The sequence below is a fragment of the Mus caroli genome, unplaced genomic scaffold, assembly GCF_978045245.1.
Source record: "Mus caroli unplaced genomic scaffold, Mus_caroli_1 scaffold_10, whole genome shotgun sequence".
Lineage (NCBI taxonomy): Eukaryota > Metazoa > Chordata > Mammalia > Rodentia > Muridae > Mus > Mus caroli.
In genome coordinates this window covers 45,006,560-45,026,125 of record NW_028227265.1, presented here as the reverse complement: position 1 = coordinate 45,026,125, position 19,566 = coordinate 45,006,560, and the positions used below count along the sequence as shown (strand labels likewise).

The 19,566-nt window shown below is 50.4% G+C and overlaps 1 protein-coding gene across 7 annotated transcripts in view; it reads left to right on the top strand.

Moving 5' to 3' along the window:
- The window catches only part of Cacna1a (calcium voltage-gated channel subunit alpha1 A), a 293,683-nt gene that overhangs the window by 230,478 nt on the left and 43,639 nt on the right, over positions 1-19,566 (top strand). For all 7 annotated transcript variants that reach the window (XM_085843752.1, XM_085843751.1, XM_029480505.2 and 4 more), the window contains 7 exons: positions 4,732-4,831; positions 5,342-5,502; positions 6,456-6,593; positions 8,784-8,985; positions 12,229-12,393; positions 13,932-14,042; positions 19,190-19,273. In XM_085843752.1, the coding sequence (XP_085699878.1) occupies positions 4,732-4,831; positions 5,342-5,502; positions 6,456-6,593; positions 8,784-8,985; positions 12,229-12,393; positions 13,932-14,042; positions 19,190-19,273 (961 nt within the window). The remainder of the gene's footprint in view (positions 1-4,731; positions 4,832-5,341; positions 5,503-6,455; positions 6,594-8,783; positions 8,986-12,228; positions 12,394-13,931; positions 14,043-19,189; positions 19,274-19,566) is intronic.

Below are 19,566 nucleotides of genomic sequence, written 5' to 3'. Positions count from 1 at the left end.
TGCTCCATCTCCCATGCGCCATCATTAACAAGCCATCTCACAGTCTGTCACCATGAGGGACATCATGCCTAGTGCCCATGCTTTGGGGCAGCCAGCTGACACCTCACAGCAACTGCTAGATCACGATCTCACACTCACTGCCAAGAGTCTATCTGGCGGCGGCACCCTTCCCCACTCCTCCCAGGGCAGGTCCTTCAGCCCTGCAAAGCTGGCAGAGTGTACCTTGGTCAAGCCGCTCCTGCACCCTCAGACCACACTCCCAACAACCAACGAAGAGACCCTCCAGCAACACCCTCAAAACAGCTCTGCCCCAAAGGAAGGAAGACCCAACCTCAAAATGCATGCACGTAGGTTTGATTCCCAGTCTGCCAATTTCTGACTGTGTGCCCTTGGGGAAGTCACTCTCCCTGTCTGGGCGTCCGATGTCTCATCTGGAAAATGGGCCCAATGGTGCCATCCTCCTGCAGGTAAATGCAGTGACTCATGACTCAGCAGCAGGTTAGGCAAAGTCCAGCTAGGGACAGAGCTCAGTGACAGTGCTACCCTGGTGTTCAGGAACTCTGGATTCCCAAAAAGATGCTGCAGACACCAGTGACACTGGAAGCATCTCTAACCCCCATGGGGAAGTACCTGTAGACTTCCAGGTCTGAGAGCCCTGAGCTCTGCAGAGATATCTGTAGACATTAGGCCGTTCAGTTGAAAGAAGGAAGTGGCTAAGCATGACGGACATAATGCCTGGAATCACAGCTCCTTGCGAGGCTGAGACAGGATCACAAGGTCAGGAACTGCCAGGAAATTTAACAAAACCCTATCTCAAAATAGAAAGTAAATGAAGTCTGGAGGCATGGCTCAGGGTTAAAGCCCCTGCATAGAATCCCCCAGAGAGGAGCTAGGGGCGTGGCTCAGGGTTAGAGCCCCTGCATAGAACCCCCCAGTGAGGGGCTGAGCATGATTCTATAGCAGAGTGTTGACCTAGCATCTGTAAGATCCTGGATTCCATCATCAACAACTCTAGTGCAAGAAAGCGTCACCCACCAGACACACACACACACACACACACACACACACACACACACACACACCTGTATCCCAGCTACTCAGAAGTTTAAGGCAGAAAGATCAGTTTTTCAGGCCAGCCTGAAGCTACATCTTGATATGAGTCACTAGGTGGAGGCTACCAATACCAACATGAAGCATCTTGAAGTCAAGCCCATTTTCCAGATGAGGCTTGTTGGCAGTCAGGGCAGCATTCAAACCTCTGTCCTTTTCCCCACAAAGCTCTCCCACAGCAAGCTGGGCCCCCATGGCAGGATGGCTGCAGGAAGCAATCCTGCTCTTGGCAGTGACTGAGTGGCTAGTTCACCCAGGGTAATAGGCAGCCCCAGGGCTCCTTGGTATTTGCCTTTGTGAGCTGCTCTCAGTGCCATGTCCTGCCCATACAGAGATTGAGAAGGGGCTGGCTCCCATGGTCCCCTCGGGGTCCCAGAGCCCGGCCTATGTGTGTCTGTGTGTGTCCTGTGTTCTCTCTGAGGCCACTCACGATTTGTCTCTCCTTCCGACGCCACCTCACCAGGAGCAGTACACGGTAAAGTGCCTCTCTCTCTCTCTCTCTCTCTCTCTCTCTCTCTCTCTCTCTCTCTCTCTCTCTCTCTCTGTGTCTCGTCTTCCATGCCCCATTTGCAGCCATGTTGGTTCTGGCCTCCTTTTTCTGTGGCCTTTGTTCTTGCTGGTGTCCTGTTGCTAACCATGACCAGAGCCTGCCTCCCAAGGGTGGAGGAGCCACAAGAGATCACAGCTTCACCTGCCACTGTGACCCACCAGCGCTTACCTAGAACAAAAGGGCCAGGGAATATTCCTCCTCACATGTGATATCAACAGGGCCAAGGGGCTGGGGAGAGGGTCACCAGAGCAGCTGAGGTGTGGAAAGCAGGCTTTCTGGAGAGAAGGCAGCCATCACTCTGAGGAGCAAGCATCTGCCTAGCAGATCTTTCTGATCCACAACTCAGTGATTTACACACTGTGTCCCTGCCTCCAAAACAGTAAAGAGATATAGATGTAAATAGAAGTTGGTGTTCTTCCTTAATATATAACAAGCACTTAGAAATAAGAAAAACTGGTCTAATGATCAGTAAACAAAGGATATAAGCAGAAACATCAGAGCTGGGTGTTGTGGCGCACATCTTTAATCCCAGCCAGAACCCAGGAGGCAGAGGCAAGTGGATTTCTCAGTTTGAGGTCAGCCTGGTGCACATAGTTCTAGACCCAGCCATGCTACACAAAGAGACCCTTTCTCCAAACAAAAAAGACTCCTTAGTTGATAAATTGACATATGAACGTAAGGACCTGAGTTCAGTCTCTAGAGCCCATTTAAAGTCTGATGTAAACCGGTCGTGATGGCGCACGCCTTTAATCCCAGCACTCGGGAGGCAGAGGCAGGCGAATCTCTGAGTTCCAGGCCAGCCTGGTCTACAGAGTGAGTTCCAGGACAGCCAGGGCTACACAGAGAAATCCTGTCTCAAAAAACAAAAAAACAACAAAAAATAAATAAAAAGTCTGATGTGGCGGCATACACATAGAATTCCACCACTGGGGATGGAGAGGCTGGTCCTTGGGACCACTGGTCAGCCTGTCTTACTGGGTGAAGCCATAGGCCAGTGAGATGCTGCCTCAACAGATAAGATGAGTGCCACCTCAGGTTGACTTGTGGCCTCCACATACATGCACAGGTACCTGCATACATCTTCACAGACACATGCACATGCTGTGAGAGTACACACACACACAAACACACACACAAACACACTCACCAATACAGCTGGAAGCACAGCAACCGCACACAGCCCCAGCCAGCTTGTTTCACCATGCCAGGAAATAGTGCTCTCCACCAGAAGCCCTGGTGCCGGGAAGATCTGGATTGGGCAGTAACCAATAGGGACACATTTGTCCCTTGGACTGCAGCCTTGGTCCATTTGCATGTCCTGAGACCTCACACCAGCTATGATTCAGTAGCTGGGACAAGAGCCAAAATTAAAGAGAACACACCAAAGAATTCATCACAAGTTGGGCCTCTGAGGGGTTTCTGTCTAGGCCTGACATCTGATCTCTCTGGAATAGTACCAAGCTGACAGAGCCCATAACTTTCTAGGGAGGCACCAAGAAAGGGAGGAGAGCAGCTAAGTGGATGTTGCAGTGCTGTGCAAAGCCAGACAGTGGGCACACCCACCATTCCAGCACTCAGGAGCATGAGGTCAGAGGACCTCAAAGCCAACATGGACTACATGGTGAAACATTGTCTTAAGGAGAGATGGCTAAGTTGGCGAAGGCTCTTGCTACCAAGCCTGACAACCTGAGTTCAACTCCAGGGATCCATGTGGTGAAACCAAACAGATTCCCAAATGTTGTCCTCTGACATGCATGCTGTGACACACACATGCTCACAAAATTAATAAAGGTTTTCTAGCTAGCCCGGCAATGGTGGTGCACACCTTTAACCCAGTACTAAGGAGGCAGAGGCAGGCAGATCTCTGAGACCAGCCTGATCTATAGAGTGTTCTCCAAGATAGCCAGAGCTACACAGAGAAAGACACAAAAGAGATTTTTGAGTGGGCATGGTGGTGTGCACCTTTTAACCCTGCACTCGGGAGAAGAAAAAGCAAAAGATCTCTGGATGCAAGGCTAACCTGGTCTACATAGTGTGTTTCAGGGTTAGCCAGCCAGGCCAGACTGTCTCCAAAAGCAAAAAGAGGAGAAAAAAATCAATAAAAAAGCAAACACACACTAATAATAAAATTAAAAAAACAGGGATTGTTGGTGGTGCAGCCCTCAGTGGGATAGGCTAGGTTGAAGGTGACCTCAGCCAAGCAAAGGTCTGCCTTGCTCTTGAGCTGAGATTCAGGAAGGATCCTCAGTAGAAGGAAGGAGTGGTGACCAGTTTGTTCGAAAAGATAAAGTAGATGTGCGAAGTCTGAGTAAAAAGGTCCCAGTGAACGGGGGGGCACTTGAGACAGCACCCTCCGGGGCTTGAGCATGAAGCCAGCAGACAAACATGACTCTGGGATTTGTGTTTGGGCCCTGGGTGGGGGTGGGAGCCATTATCTTCAAGCTCTTGATGGCCTAGGTAGCTAAGAGCTCTGTGTCTTTGAGTCTTCATGGTTAAGTCCACAGGTCCTACTTTTTACCACCAAGGTAGGTAGGGACCTTGGAGACTGGAGCAGCAGCCGTGCCTGAGATCATGTTGGTATTTGAAAGGACTGGCCCCTGCTTACTTCTGTCCTTCAGCCTAGGGAACATGGGATTGGGGAGCATTCTGAAGCTTTCAGAAGGAGGGTGGGTCTCATCTCACAGTTCGCCAACCTCCCGGGCTTTTGATTTGCTACAAAGAGCAGTGGAAGCATTGGTGCAGACAGTTGCACACAGTGCTGCACACCTTCAATCCCAGAACTGAAGAGGAAGATGAAGGAAGAGCCAGCCATACCTTCATAGGAAGATTGTAAGACATTGTCTCAAAAGAACTAATTAAAAACAAAAATCCTCAGTGCAGAGGCAGGGTCTTCAACAAACTATGAGAACAGGATCCCTCAAAGTGATCAGGTTTCCAGGGCAAAACTAGACCATCCATCAGCCCAGACCTGGGTCCAGCCAAGGGGGACCATGTGGGGTTGTGGGCCCCTCCTTCCCAGGCTGACCTATGCTTTGTCTCTCCCCTTCCCCGACCCTAACATCCCCCAACAGTGGCAATAGCAAAGGAAAGGACATTAACACCATTAAGTCTCTCCGAGTCCTCCGGGTGCTACGGCCTCTAAAAACCATCAAGCGGCTGCCGAAGCTGAAGGTGAGACTGGGGTCTGGAGAGAGGGTCCTGGAGCTGGCCACCCACAGACAAAAAAAGTTGTACAGTGCTCCGTACACAACATTGAGAAACAGTGGTGTGCCCCTGGGACCCAGCACTCAGGGGCTGGGGAAAGACAACCCCAGGTCAGGTCAGCCTGGGTCCTTTGGGGACCCCGTCTCAATACTACGTTGAAAGAGATGCTGGCTGCCTCATAGACTTTATTATATGTGGGTGTAGTTGCTGTGCTTGTCCAGAAGGTGGCAGCAAAGGGGATTGCCTGGCAGAACCTGCCCCAGGTCAGGATTCCTTTTGATAGGTCAGGGCGGAGAAAGGCGGAGCCTAGTTCTAGGCCAACAGGGCTATTCTAAAAAAGCAGAGGGCTGGGATGTGTCTCAGTTGGCAGAACTCTTGCCTAGAGTACCAGGAGCACTGGGTTCCATACCAATGTTTTCAGCTCACCCAACTCCACCACCACGCCCTCCCCGCCTCACACCCCTCCTCCTGCCGCAGGCCGTGTTTGACTGCGTAGTGAACTCGCTCAAGAACGTCTTCAACATCCTCATTGTGTACATGCTGTTCATGTTCATCTTCGCTGTGGTGGCCGTGCAGCTCTTCAAGGGCAAGTTCTTCCACTGCACGGACGAGTCCAAGGAGTTCGAGAGAGACTGTCGGTGGGTGGGACACGCGACAGGGGAGGTGGGATCCAGGGCCCACAGTCACACACTGAGGCAGAGCGGTAACTCCGGGTCAGCTTGGATTTTTAGAGTCAGGTGGGGTATACCTAGGAACCTCAGCACTCAGAAGGCTGAGGCAGGAGGATCACCCTGAGTTTTGAGACCAAGCTGGGTTAAGGAGTGAGCACTTGTCACAAAACAAAAAAAGGTAAAATGAAATAAAAAGCTGTGCCAGCGAGTGGGTGTGCGCGGTGTGCACGGCAGCAAGGCACAGGCCCACTCCCCTCCCCGGCATGGAAAACAGTAACAAGGGAGACATCTAAGACTGGGTGATGTGAGGCCAGAAGGCTTAAGATGTTAAAATGGGGAGCCCCAGCCCAGCCTGCCTCCCAGAGAAGCCCTGTGTCATAAAAGAAGAGCAAATGAGAAAGTTTGAGAATCTGGGTGTGCCCCTTCATACCTGGTTAAGCCGTTCTAATCTCCCAGTGGCTTCATCAAGGGGGTACTGACCACAGAACCATAGTCCCTCCTTGGGTTGTATCCAAGCTGCCCTGTTCAGATGCTCCCTGGACACAGTGGCACAGGCCTGTCACCTACTGCTTGGGACACTGAGGCAGGAAGAGCCAGAGTTTCTCCATCAGCCTGGGCTACTTCAGGAGGCCAGAGCTTCTCCATCAGCCTGGGCTACTTAAGGAGACCCTGCCATACCAAAAGGATCCTAGAGTCTTGGGTGGTATTTGAACTCACTATTTCCTGTTCTGAAAGGAGGTGTAAGGACCCTGAAATAGGGTGTCCCCATGTTTGCCTCTCCGTCCTGTCTGTGTCCCCATACCCACACTCAAGCCAGGGTCTCGGATCCCACAGAGACCCTGCCGTGCGCCCACCTCCAGGCAGCACACATGGCCTTAGGGAGGGTGGCGCCCTGCTGACTAACCAGCTCTCTGTGACAGAGGCAAGTACCTCCTGTACGAGAAGAACGAAGTGAAGGCCCGAGACCGCGAGTGGAAGAAGTACGAGTTCCACTACGACAACGTGCTCTGGGCTCTGCTCACGCTTTTCACAGTGTCCACGGGAGAGGGCTGGCCACAGTGAGTAGCAAGGGTCAGGGACCCAGGGAGCAGGGGAGCGGGAATGGGGGAGAACAGGGGTGTCAAAGCGTGGCCTGTGCCCAAGGTTGTAACCATGATGTGCTCTCACAGTTTAGAGGTGGCCCCGTGGGGCATGGGTGGCACTCTTAAGCTGACCTACAGCCTAGCTGTTGGGAAGCTCAGGTCCCCCCACCCCACCCCCAGCAGCACAAATGTGAACAAAGACTTGAAAGCAAGCAAGCGGCGGCCTTTCTGGATGTGGTGACCACGCCTTTAACCCCAGAATCCCCAGAGGCAGAGGCAGGGGGGGTGTCTCTGTGAGCTTGAGGCCACAACAAGCTCCAGGCCATCCAGGGCTGAACAGTGAGACTCAAAACAAAACGGGTCTGAAGGGTGGCTCTGACAGGACTATGCATACTCAGAAGACACCGGTTGGCTTTCCCACCCTCAGGTCAGGCTTGCAAACACCTGCACGGACTCCTAGGGATCCGAGCCTCTAAACTCTGAGGGAACTGCACGTGTGTGCATATACTCGCACATACACATAATTTAAAATAAAATAAGGTTAAAGGGCTAGAGAGATGGCTCAGCAGTGAAGAGCATTGACTGTTCTTCCGGAGGTCCTGAGTTCAATTCCCACCAGCCACATGGTGGCTCACAACCATCTGTAATGGGACTTGATGTCCTCTTCTGGTGTGTCTGAAGACAGCAACAATGTACTCATATACATAAAATAAATAAATCTTTTTTTTTAATTAAATAAATAGGGACTGGAGAGATGGCTTAGCGGTTAAGAGCACTGACGGCTCTTCCAAAGGTCCTGAGTTCACATCCCAGCAACCACATGGTGGCTCACAACCATCCTAACAAGATCTGACACCCTCTTCTGGAGTGTCTGAAGACAGCTACAGTGTACTTACATATAATAAATAAATAAATAAATAAATCTTTTTTTAATTAAATAAAATTTTAAAAATAGTCTTGGGGCTGGAGGGATGGGTCAGTTCCTAACATACCTGAGTTTGAATTCTAACACCCACATAGCAACCAGACATGAGGCATACTTCTCTAACCCCAACACTACTGGGCAGAAACAGGGAGATTCCAGGAGCTCCAGGGCTGTCCAGCTCAGGTTCAGTGAGAGACCTCTATTTTCAAAATTAAGGCAAAGTCAGTGAGATAGCGAGCTCAGCAGGCAAAGAGGCACACACAGAAGGAAAGAACCAACTCTCAAAAGTTGTCCTCTGACCCACACACACACACACACACACACACACACACACAGCAGGCATGCACACAGAAATAAATGAATGTAAATGTCGGGGCTCGCTCACTTACTTGCTGTTCTAAGAGAAGACCTAAACAGTTCCCAGTACCCAAGTCTGGTCACTCACAGCCACCTGTAGCTCCAGCTTCAGCAGATTCAACCTCCTTTACTGGCCTCTGTGGTAACCTGCTCTCAGATGCACCATAACTGAAAATATTCACATAATTGAATATAAAAAGAAACTCAGAGCCACACAAATGATTTGTCCAAACAAGGTACATGCTCTCCATGATGAACAAACACATTTATCACATCTGCTATACCAAGGCACTGCTTAAACACCAAACTGTTTCTTTGATTAGAGGCTATTTACAGAGCAAAAGGCAGCCATGAACACTGCATTCACCAGACACAAAACTTTTATTCTGTAGCACTGGGAACCCAGGGCCTCACATGTTCAAGGCACTGAGCTTCACCAAGAGAACGTTTGAGCAGTGTGCATTCTGAGCCCATACAGAGCTGCTCTGACCACACTTCGTGCACACTGCTCCTGAAGCTTCTTCCCATCTATACCATGTCTGATTAAATACCCCACATGGACTGGTGCCTGCTTCCAAAAAGCCCTACCTCATCTGTCACCACAAACCTAGCTTTAGATACCAACATGAACACTTCTTTCTGAGTCTCTCCAAACGGCTGAATGTCAGTTTCCTTCTGTGCAAAGTGGAGCCAGAAATGACCTCCCCAAAGGCTATTGGGAAAAGATGTGAAAAGTTGAGCATTCTCAGGCACACGGTCAACCCCATGCTTGTCAGAGTCACTGACTGAGTTTATTTCTTCTCCATCTCTTGTTCCCCCCGGCTCCTGTGCCTCTGCCCTCCCCATCCTCTCTATCGCTCCTGTCTCCTTCCCACACTTCACAGGGTCCTCAAGCACTCAGTGGATGCTACTTTTGAGAACCAGGGCCCCAGCCCCGGGTACCGCATGGAGATGTCCATCTTCTACGTGGTGTACTTTGTAGTGTTTCCCTTCTTCTTTGTCAATATCTTCGTGGCCTTGATCATCATCACCTTTCAGGAGCAGGGAGACAAGATGATGGAAGAGTACAGCCTGGAGAAAAATGAGGTACCACTGCCTAGTTGTGTTCCCTGTTTAAAAACTGGTACAAAACCCACATTCTCTCTCTCTCTCTCTCTCTCTCTCTCTCTCTCTCTCTCTCTCTCTCTCTCTCTCACACACACACACACACACACACACACACGTACTGCAAGAAACTTGGATGAAAAAAAAAATAAAAAGAGATACATGACTGCCTCTAGGTATGAAGAAAGAAGAGGTTTATTGTAGGTAAAAGGAGAGCATAGGCCAGAGAAGGGACATCTGGGAGAGTCCAGAGTAAACATGACCCTATGTGAGGAGATGGGGGAGGAGGGGGAAGGGAGAGGAGCTGCCAAGCCTGGGCCAAGAAACTGGCCAAGAGGGTAAAAGGTAGCCCAAAAGACAGGGTTACCAAAATGGCTGGATTATATAGGGAAAGGCAGCTGGGGGAAGGGCAGCCCAGCCTTTGGGCTGAAAAAGTTTAGGGTAAGCCAAAGTTTACAGAAAGCCAGCCATACCTTGTAATAGGTAGGGACTGAGGGATGCTGGGAGAACCTCAAAGTCATGTCTACTTTGGTATGTTAATGGACACCTCAGATAGCCGTTTGTCTCAGGTTTGAGACCTAACAAAACCAACTTGTGGAAAAAAATTGAGAACAGAACAACAGTAAATGTTTCTGAGAGGGTACAGTCTGCAGGATAGCTCTCCTTTGGATTTCCAGGGAGAAAGAAAAATGCACACATCAGATATCAGGAGGATGTATCAGTCAGTCTGAAGCATGTTGTGCTGCAATAACAAGCATCCCCATGTATCCACAGAGGGGCTGATTTCTTGATCATGCTTCATGTCCAGTTCAGTGGTCCCGTCCATGCTTTCTTTATTCTTATTGGCCAAGCTAGCACACAATCTTCTTCCAAGATACTTCAGAGCAAAGGACAGTATGCCCGTGATCTAGCCCTTGGTTCTTCTCAGAGGGACTGTATGACTTTCTCTAAGGACATATAAACAGATATCTGTTGACCCCAGTGCATCAAAGACAAAACAAGAGACAGTTCCACCCAGGTCTAGTATGATCCAGTGAGTTTATTGCCATCACTTAGAGAAACATGGGTGATGAGTTACGATAGCTGTATCCATTCTTAGAACTCCCTACATAGTTTGCAGGAACTCCATGGAAAGTCTCTTCCCCAGCAGGTTTTTATTACATACATAACATTGTGGGGAAGCCTATTGAATATAACTTTGTGAGCTTCCTTAGTCATGTGAGTTTCCTGAGCTGAGTCTTGTCAGTTTCCTGAACTTCCTGAGCCATGTGAGTTTCCTGAGTTTCCTTAGCTATATGAGTTTCCTGAGTTTCCTGAGCTTTCCTCTTTGCTTAAGGAGGGAGGGAGTTTTTATAGAAAAGAGCTACATATAACTACACACCTTCCTCTGGCTCTTACTTTTTTTTCTGCCTCCTCTTCAGCAGTGTTGTCTGAGCCTTGGATCTGGTGATAATGATGCCTATTTCCCTCCATTTATAGCTAGGACATTGAAACACTTTGCCACAAACAGCCACTTGTTCTCTGAAATTTGACCACCACCACTTTGAATCTCTGCAATAACCACCACCACTCAGTACAAAAAGAAAAAAAGAAGTGTCTGCCTGGCAATGGTGGTGCATTCCTTTAAATCCAGTACTCAGGAGTATAAAAACAACCCTCTCTCTCATCTGCTGCTCCTGCTGCCAGACCAGCTCCTTGGTTCCAGCAGGGGGCACCAAGGCTATCACTTCCCCTTCAGCCACGCTGACTACTAAAGGAACCCCAAGCTGAATGAGTCTATCCTCGAGGGCAGGGTATGAGAGAAGTATGCACAGCTTTCTCTGAGGGGACAGCTGCCTACCCTGAAGACGTGACTAGTCTCTTCCACCCACACTGCCTGTCACTCCCTCATCCTCCCTTCAGTGAACTGTTGCCCGGGGTGTAAAGTCCTACAAGTTCTCCAAAGCACTGAATTTGGCCTCCTTAGTTTTCTTTCAGAACTCACCTCAGTGCTTCCCAAAGTTACCTTCAAGTGAGCCAGCCAAGCCTTTTGCCCGCTTTGCCTTTCTTTTGTCTCAACTGCTTGCAGCACTTTGCAAACCTGATTTACATACTAGTGTGAGTCATTAAAATATATACCAGAGCCTCTCCTACCTCATAAAGATCAGTAAAGCTCTGAACTGTGAACACAGCCCTATGTGGCCTACTCAACAAAGGCTGTCACATGCCCAGTTCCCTCGGTAACACCTTTTCCTTCTGGATCGTTTTCCAGTCCTGATATCCATGGAGACCTCAACTGGTTATAACCAAATCCCTCATAGCCCTGGCTGTCCTGGAACTCACTCTGTAGACCAGGCTGGCCTCGAACTCACAAATCTGCCTGCCTCTGCCTCCCAAGTGTGGGATTAAAGGCGTGCTCCACCACTGCCCAGACCCTCATGGCTCTCTGTAAGCCAGTCCCTTATGACTTCAGGCCCTGTAGCCTTTGTAGATCTGTAGCTCAGTTCTGCCTCCATAGCACCTGGACTGACTGATGCCAGCAGCTCCCGGGTCCCAGAGCCTCCCTCACGGGCCAGGAGAAGCAAGGGACTCAAAGAGAAAGAATAGTTTGTCTGGCCACAGTGGCAAATACCCAGAAGGTGGAACAAGGTGATCACTGTTTTGAAGCCAGCATGGGCTACAGAGGGAGATCCTGTCTCAAAAGGAGAGGCAGCTGCTCTGCAGTCAACTCCTTGCTGGGAGTCCTGAAAGCCCTGGGCTCCTGTCCCAAGCACCATAGGAATTCATCATAATCACATAGGCAGCTTGGAACCAGGCTGGACTACATAAAATCCTGAGGGCGGGGGGATATGGGATATGGGGGTAGTGGGGGGAAGGAGGGAGGGAAGGAGAGAGAAGGTAAAGAGGGAGCTATGGGGCCTGAAGAGCACTGCTGTATTTCACAGTCTGGTTTCCTCAGCTGTGCCTCAAGCCCAGCCTCTCGGAACTGGTTTTCCACATCTGCAAGCTGATACTGCAGATAACTTCTTGCAAGGGAGATTCCAAGAGAAGCAGGGCAGGTGTGGTGACTTCCCGAGTTGGAATAGACATAGAACTGTCAGGTTTTATGAGGGGCCCTCAAGGACTGCAGGGATCCCAGCTGGGCCCAGCACAAAGGATCTGGACAACTGCACCAGGAGGGAGGCTATGAATGGCTGGCCTCTCTCCCTGCTGTGGACCCCTCTCATGCCCTGACATCTTCCACAGAGGGCCTGCATCGACTTTGCCATCAGTGCCAAGCCGCTGACCAGGCACATGCCCCAGAACAAGCAGAGCTTCCAGTATCGAATGTGGCAGTTCGTCGTGTCCCCACCCTTTGAGTACACCATCATGGCCATGATCGCTCTCAACACCATCGTGCTAATGATGAAGGTGAGCCCCACCTCCCTCCCAATGTAAGACCCATGCACAGCATCCCAGCCAGACCACACTCTGCCACTGAGCCTTCACTGTTCCACCTTCTGCCTGCCATGCCAGCTCCTTCCTTCCTCCCAGCTACTTAAACTCAGCCTGGGGCTGAGCTCTGCAGTTCTCTGAGATCGCCCCACATGCCCCCATCTCAAGTGGTTGCACACTTCACAGTCCCACCAGTCTGCACTCCTTGAGAGTCAGATGCCTGGCTTTTTGAGCTCAGCCAAAGCCTCAAGGAGAGGAGGAGACACCCTCCTTGAAGGCGTGCTGGGTGGAACATGAGAACAGATCAGAGGGGGACTTCCAGAGCTTCAAGGGTCCTAGCCCTACATGGGGGTCCTAAGCAGGGACGCTACCTCTAAGCCATGTCCCCAGCCACTGGGGATACTAGGCAAGAGCCCCACTTCTGAGATACACCCCCAGCCCTCTATGAGGTCATCACTATACCACTCCCAGGCCTTCCTCTCTTTTTAAAAATGCCTGTGGGTTATTTGACAGTGCCCTGGAGATTACCAAAAACAGTAAGGGTGCCAATCAGGAGGCTCAGCCAGCATGGGCGCACACAGCCATCATCCCAGCGACTTGGAGAGTCACAAGTACACCATCAGCCTTGACACTGTAGTAAAACCCTGTCTCAAAAATAAAAATAATGTAAAGAGCTGGCAAGATGGCTCAGTAATAAAGCTACATGCACCAAGCCTGGTGACCTGAGTTCAATTCCTGGGTCCCACATGTTGGAAGGAGAGAACCAACTCCTGCAAGCTGTCCTCTGACCCCCACGTAGATGCATGTGTTCATACACACGTAACAGCTAAATAATATGCAACTAAAATCTAAAAACTAAAGCCTGAGGAAGGATGTGGCTCTGTGGTAGAGCACTTGTTTGGCATCCATTAGGCCCTAGGCTCCATTACTAGCATCAAACAATAAATAAAAATGAGGAGGGTGCAGGAGATGGCTCAGTGGTTAAGAAACCTGTCTTCCAGAGGGCCTGAGTTTAGTTCCCGGTACTATGTCAGGGAGCTTGTGACTGCCTGTATCTCCACGCTAGAGGACCTGTAAGTTTTCTGGCCTCCACAGGCATTTACACACATGATACAGATACACCCATAACACATACACATAAACATGTATGCCCATAGGCACACACACAAAAGTAAATATATATACACAAACTCTTTTAATTGACAAGAAAGCTTGGCTGCATTATCGTGAAGATGCTTTATGGTAAATTAATTAATTGCTCAGCATATCGGGGGATAAAGATTGCTGCAAATAAAGGCATGAGCTGTGGCTTATGGCGTTTTGTGCAATGGCAGCACTTGGGAAGGCTGAGCTGGGAGGATTGCTGTCATTCTGAGGCCAGCCAGTGTTACAGGGAGATGCTGTCTCATGGCCCAGGCCTTTGCTGCTGTCACCCTCTCTGGGCTCTGAGGTCAGACCTGCAGCCTGGCTCTCAGCCGAGCCACTGACTTCTCTGCCTGTCCTCATCCCTCTAGTTCTACGGAGCCTCGGTGGCCTATGAAAACGCCCTTCGCGTGTTCAACATTGTCTTCACCTCCCTCTTCTCTCTCGAATGTGTGCTCAAAGTCATGGCTTTTGGGATTCTGGTACGTGGGGCCTGAGGGTAGGGGATGGAGGGAGTACACAGGGCCCAGGGTGCGGGAGGTGTGTGCTATGGGCCCCAAGACCTCATCCCCAGCAAAAGTCTACACCCAACCTGCACAGCCTCAGGCTGACCTAGGAGTAGCAGGGAGACTCAATCTAGATTTCCCTTGGGTGAGTGGTGTGTGGATTCAGCTGTCCTCCAAATGACCTGGTCACGGGTACTGATGTCAGGAAATCACGACCACAGAGGACAAGTCCCCAGTATTCACAGCGGCCAGGCCTGTCTCTCCAGCGTTTGGGAGGCTGAGGCAGGAGGCTTGGGAATTCAAGGCCAGCCTAGGGCAGAGTAATGCTTGTCAGAAGAAAAGACAGAAAGGAAGGAAGGGAGGTGGAAGGAGGAAGGAAAGAGAGAAGACAGTTGTGACGACAGCCAAGGAGATCTCAGGACACCCAAGTGGAATCCCCAAGATTGGAGGTCCGTCAGTCTGGCCTGTACCACTGCACTCAAACCACCGTCTTCTTACTTTTCATCCTGGTCTTTAGTGAATTTTATTTACGTGTATTGGTGTTTTGCCTGCGTGTATGTCTGTGTTCCACCTGTGTGCTTGGTGCCCTTGGAGGCCAGAAGAGGTCATCAAATCCCCGGAGAGTAGAATTGAGCTTCCATGAAATTACTGGGAATTGAACCCGGGTCCTATAAAAGCAGCCAGTGATAACTGCTGAGCCATCTCTATCCCCTCCTTTTCATTTTAAGACAGGGCTTCACTAAGTTACCCAGTCAAAAAGATGAGCAACAGCTCAGTCAGCAGCATGGGGACTCAGTCCCCAGATCCTTCATAAGAGGCTGGGTATCCTGGCATGCACTGTGGTCCTAGCACTGGGGAAGGGGAGGAAGGAGGCCCCTGTGGCTCCCTGGACTGACAAGGAGACCAGTGGGAGGGACCTCATCTCAAAGGTGACAGACAGCATTCCTGAACATGACTCTTGAATTTGTCCTCTGACCCACACACACACACACAAAGAATATATACATATCTATACTCATGAATATGCACACACACACACACATGTGAAAAGAAGAAGGCAGGCTAGACTTGCCTTGACTGTATTCTGCCTAGTGCTGACTTTGAACTTGCAGTCTCTGTGGGTTGCCTCCCAAGTGCTGGGATGAGAGGCTTATACGGTCAGGCACGCCTATGACACGTATTCTGAAATTATCTCTTTTACCCAAATCCATTTCTTTTTCTTTCAAAAGTGTATCATGGTCTACTAATTTAAATTTGTCTAGGCTGGTGATGTAGTCTGAGGCACCCAGATCCTGAAAGGAATCAGTGGGTGGGGTGAGGAGCCATGAGGTTGGAAGGGAAATGTCACGCCCATATTTCCCACCAGCTACTGACTGAACTGACTGGAAGCGCTTTCTTCCATCTTGATGAGTTACTCAGGTTCCCATTGCTGTGACAAAAGACCTAGGATATCCAACTTAAGCTGAGAAGGTTAATCTGCGGTTCAAAGTTTCAAAGGTTTCACCCCATATCACTTCAGCCTTTGGCCTGTAGGGAGGCCACAGGCCATGGGGAAGAATGTTACAAAGCAGGACACCCACTTCGTGGCGTTTGGGAAGCCAAGAGCAAGGTAAAACCTTGCCCTAGTGGCCTGTCTCCCTCCCATGACAACCTACCTCCTCCCAGTGATACATGCTACCTAGCTAGCCTCTGTCCTATAGGTCTCTGGTACAGCCTCTTCCAAACTCATGACATATTTTTGATCCCATCCATTTGACACAGAAATATTAGGTGTTTTCAAACCAGGCTTGGTAGCATGCAGCCCTAAACACCATGAAGGCTGAAGTGGGAGGACCAGCTTGGTTCACATAGTGAGCTTCGGGCCAGCCAAGGCTAGATAGCAAGACAACACCGAAGGAAGGAAGAAAGGAGGGAGGGAGAGATGGAGGGAATGGAGGGAAGGGAGAGAAAAAGGAAGGAAGGGGGAGGAAGGGGGAAGAGAGGGAGGAAGGGAGGGAAGAGAAGAAGGAAGGAAGGAGGGAGAGGAAGGGAGGAGGGAGGGAGGAAAGAAGGAGGGAAGGAAGATGGAAGAGAAAAAGAAAGAGGAAGAAAGAGAGGAAAAGAAAGAAGAAATTAGCTATTTTATAGGATTTTAGAAGTCTCACAGGTACCTTGAAATTTAGCTTGTGTTAATGATTGTTTCAGAATGCTGATGGTTAGCCAAGCTTTGAGATGCACACTGGAAATTTAAGTCTTGAGAGGCTGAGGCAGTAGAATCAGGAGGAGTTCAAGGCCAGCCTAGGCTCTATGAGACCCTGTCCCTCTAAAAAATACTATTATGCACAGCGGTGTGATGGCGTGGCTGTGCTCACCTTTAATCCCAGCACTCTGGAGGCAGAGGAGGTGAATCTCTGTGAGTGTGAGACCAGCCTGGTCTGTATATTGAGCTCCAGACCAGCCAAGCAGCCAAAGCTACATAGGGAACCACTGTCTCTAAAAGAAAACAAACAAAACCCCAGCAGCAGTGATGGGGGGAGCGAAAGGGAGGGACTTCCGTACACAACCTAAGCCCCACCCCCTGAATGAAAAACAGAAAAGAAATAGAAAAGGAAAGGACATGACTTCTCCTAGATATGGCGGAGGAGAAAGTTTCGTGTAACTAAAAGTCAGAGCATAGCCGGGGGCAGAGACGCCTGGGGGAGTCCAGAGAGAAGGGAGCCGGACCAAGTGAGGAGAGACAGGGAGGGAGAGCAAAAGACGCTGCTGACCAAGAGGGGCATCCTGGGCCAAGAGAGTAGACAGAGCAAAAGAGGACAGATAGCCCAAATGGCTGGGTACAGGGAAAGGCAGCCTAACCCCTCTGAGTGGATACCAGATGCCTTGGTATCTTTGCACTCATTGGTACTTTTGAGAAAGCAGAGATGGAACTCTGGCTTCCAGAACTAGGAAAAGACACCGTCTTCTCAGCCAGTCTTCCACCGTGTGAGGCTAACACTTCATGTACCTTTACAGAGAGTATAAAGTTCCCCAGGTGACATTCAGATGACAGAAAGAGTCTAGATGGTGTCTCCATTGGGGATTCCTCAGAAGCAGGGTCTGAGATGAGGGCTGAATGCAAGGAATCTACCAGGAAGGTGACTCCCAAAGGGACGGGAGGGGAGACTCATCAGGGAAGGGACACCACTGGTACCATGGAGAATACCTTAGCAATGCCACCAGCGGCTGCATTTCCACCGGAGGCCTCAAGGTGGCAGCAGAGAGTAGTGATCCCCGGGGAGGAAGGTGGAGTATTGGGCATCCCACAGCTCTCAATCAAGAACTGCTGCCAGTCCCTGAGCCCAGGGGAAGTAAAGAAAGCCTGTGGTGACAATGCTGGGAAGGGTGGGTCCAGATACCAGAAGTGCCAGAGGGTCCCGAATTCCCTCCAGGCAGGGCTCACCAGCACTCACCTGTTGAGCACCTACTGACCGTCAGACTCCTCAGACTCACGCTGCACATCGTCATTATCTGATGACCCAGGAGCTCCCAGCTCTGGGGCCTTCCCTGTAAGACAGACAGACGGGCTGCCTGGAGGTCAGAGGAAGCACTGCTCACTTCTGTATAGAGAGGCCCTCGAGATTTGAGGCTATGACTGTTGACGAAGAACAAGGGATAAGAGTGCAGCCTAATAGAGTGCAGCCTAATAATACTCTGTTGAGCCAGTTCAGGGCTTGGGGCGTGTGTCAGTCAGGAGAGACAGCAGTAACAAGCATCCCCTGAGCTGTGGCTTTATCAACAGGCTTTTGTCTCAGTCCCCAGGGAGGTGTTTTTTCTCCTACTTACTTGGGGACCCAGCCACCACTTGGAACGTCGAGTTCCTATAAGGTCAGGGCCCAGAACATGGCTCAGTTTAGAAAGTGTTTGCTGTACACAAATGGGAACCTGAGCTTGGTCTCCAGTACCCACATCAAGCCACTCACAACTGCCTGTAACTCCAGCTGCAGGGGGTCAGACACGCACATATACACAGGATTCAATTTTTAAAAATCACATAAAAGCCAAGCATGGTGGTACACATCTGTAATTCTACCAGGGAGGCAGAGTCAGGAGGACCCTGCGTGGGGGCCTAACTGTATCAGGGAGGGCCAAGTGAGTGGGTGACCCTGTCTCAAAAAAACAAGATGGTTGTCTCATGAGGAATGACCCCTGAAGTTGACCTCTAGCCTTCAACCCCATGTGGACATGTATATGCGACAGAGTGGGAGAGAGCCTCTGGGGGGGTAGAATGTGTGTGGTGTGAGTGTGGTGTGTGTGGGGGTGTGTATGTGTGGCGTGTGCGTGTGTGTGTGTGTGTTTAGAGGGCCTCCCGTTGGCCAGCAGCAGTAGCTTTGCTTACAGCCCCTTCAGCAGCCTTGAAGCCCCTGGTGCAATGTCCTCTCTTGCCCTTCTCACCAATACCAGGAAATAGAGGCACAGAGAGGTTAAGTCCTTTACCCACAACCACACAGCTCTGATAGTAGACATGAGATCTGAACTCAGAGGCTGCCAGCTTAGACAGTGGCCTTAAACATAGGGGGATCTTACAAGCAGACTCTGGGCTCCCCTGAGCCTGGTTTCAAATACTGACTCTACCTGCACCTTTGCTGCGGTTTGCTGCTGTCCATAGCAGGAGGGCCTGCTCACATTACAATGTTGAGCTGGAGAGATGGCTCAGCAGCTAAGAGAGCACTGGCTGTTCTTCCAGAGGATCCAGGTTCAATTCCCAGCATCCACAGGGTGGCTCACAACCGGATGTAACTCCAGCTCCAGGGCATCTGACACCCTCACACAGACATGCAGACAAACCATTGCAAACCAACATTACAGTGTCCCTCAGTCATCGCCCCCAGCCTCTTCTGTGAGGAATTTGGTGATATCCTGGGCGCATGAGGAACTTTAGGGATGGCCTGGGGGCTTGAGGAACTTTGAGGAATGCTCAAAAGATGGGCCCAGCAGAGCAGGGGCAGGTCCCTGAGTCTCCTCTGGGGCAAGCCATCAAAGATGAGGGTTTGAGAGGAAACCTGACCCACACAGTTGCCGTGTTCTAATACGCCCCTTTCTGGCCTTGCGAGATGAGGGTATAGAGCCCTCTGTTGGCATCTTTGTCTTGTGGGTCCCTATTCTAGAATTATTTCCGCGATGCCTGGAACATCTTCGACTTTGTGACTGTTCTGGGCAGCATCACAGACATCCTCGTCACCGAGTTTGGGGTAAGTCTCCTGCCAGCTTCTCTCTGGGTGACTTGGGGCTGCACTAGTGGGAGGCAACAGTTGCTGGCAGGCACAGTGGCCAGCTGGTAGCATAGAGGGAGAACATCAGAGGCACAGCCTGAGACAGGAGTGAGGGTGGAGTTTTTCTGGGTGGTAATTTGGGGGTACAAAGACAGTTTTTAAGGTTTCAGTGAAGAGGGAGAGAGGTATGTCCAAAGCTGGGACATAGGGCCAAGGCAGAGCAGTGTGCCTCTCTGCCTGGTGGCTGGTGAATTGTGAATAGTGTTACCAGT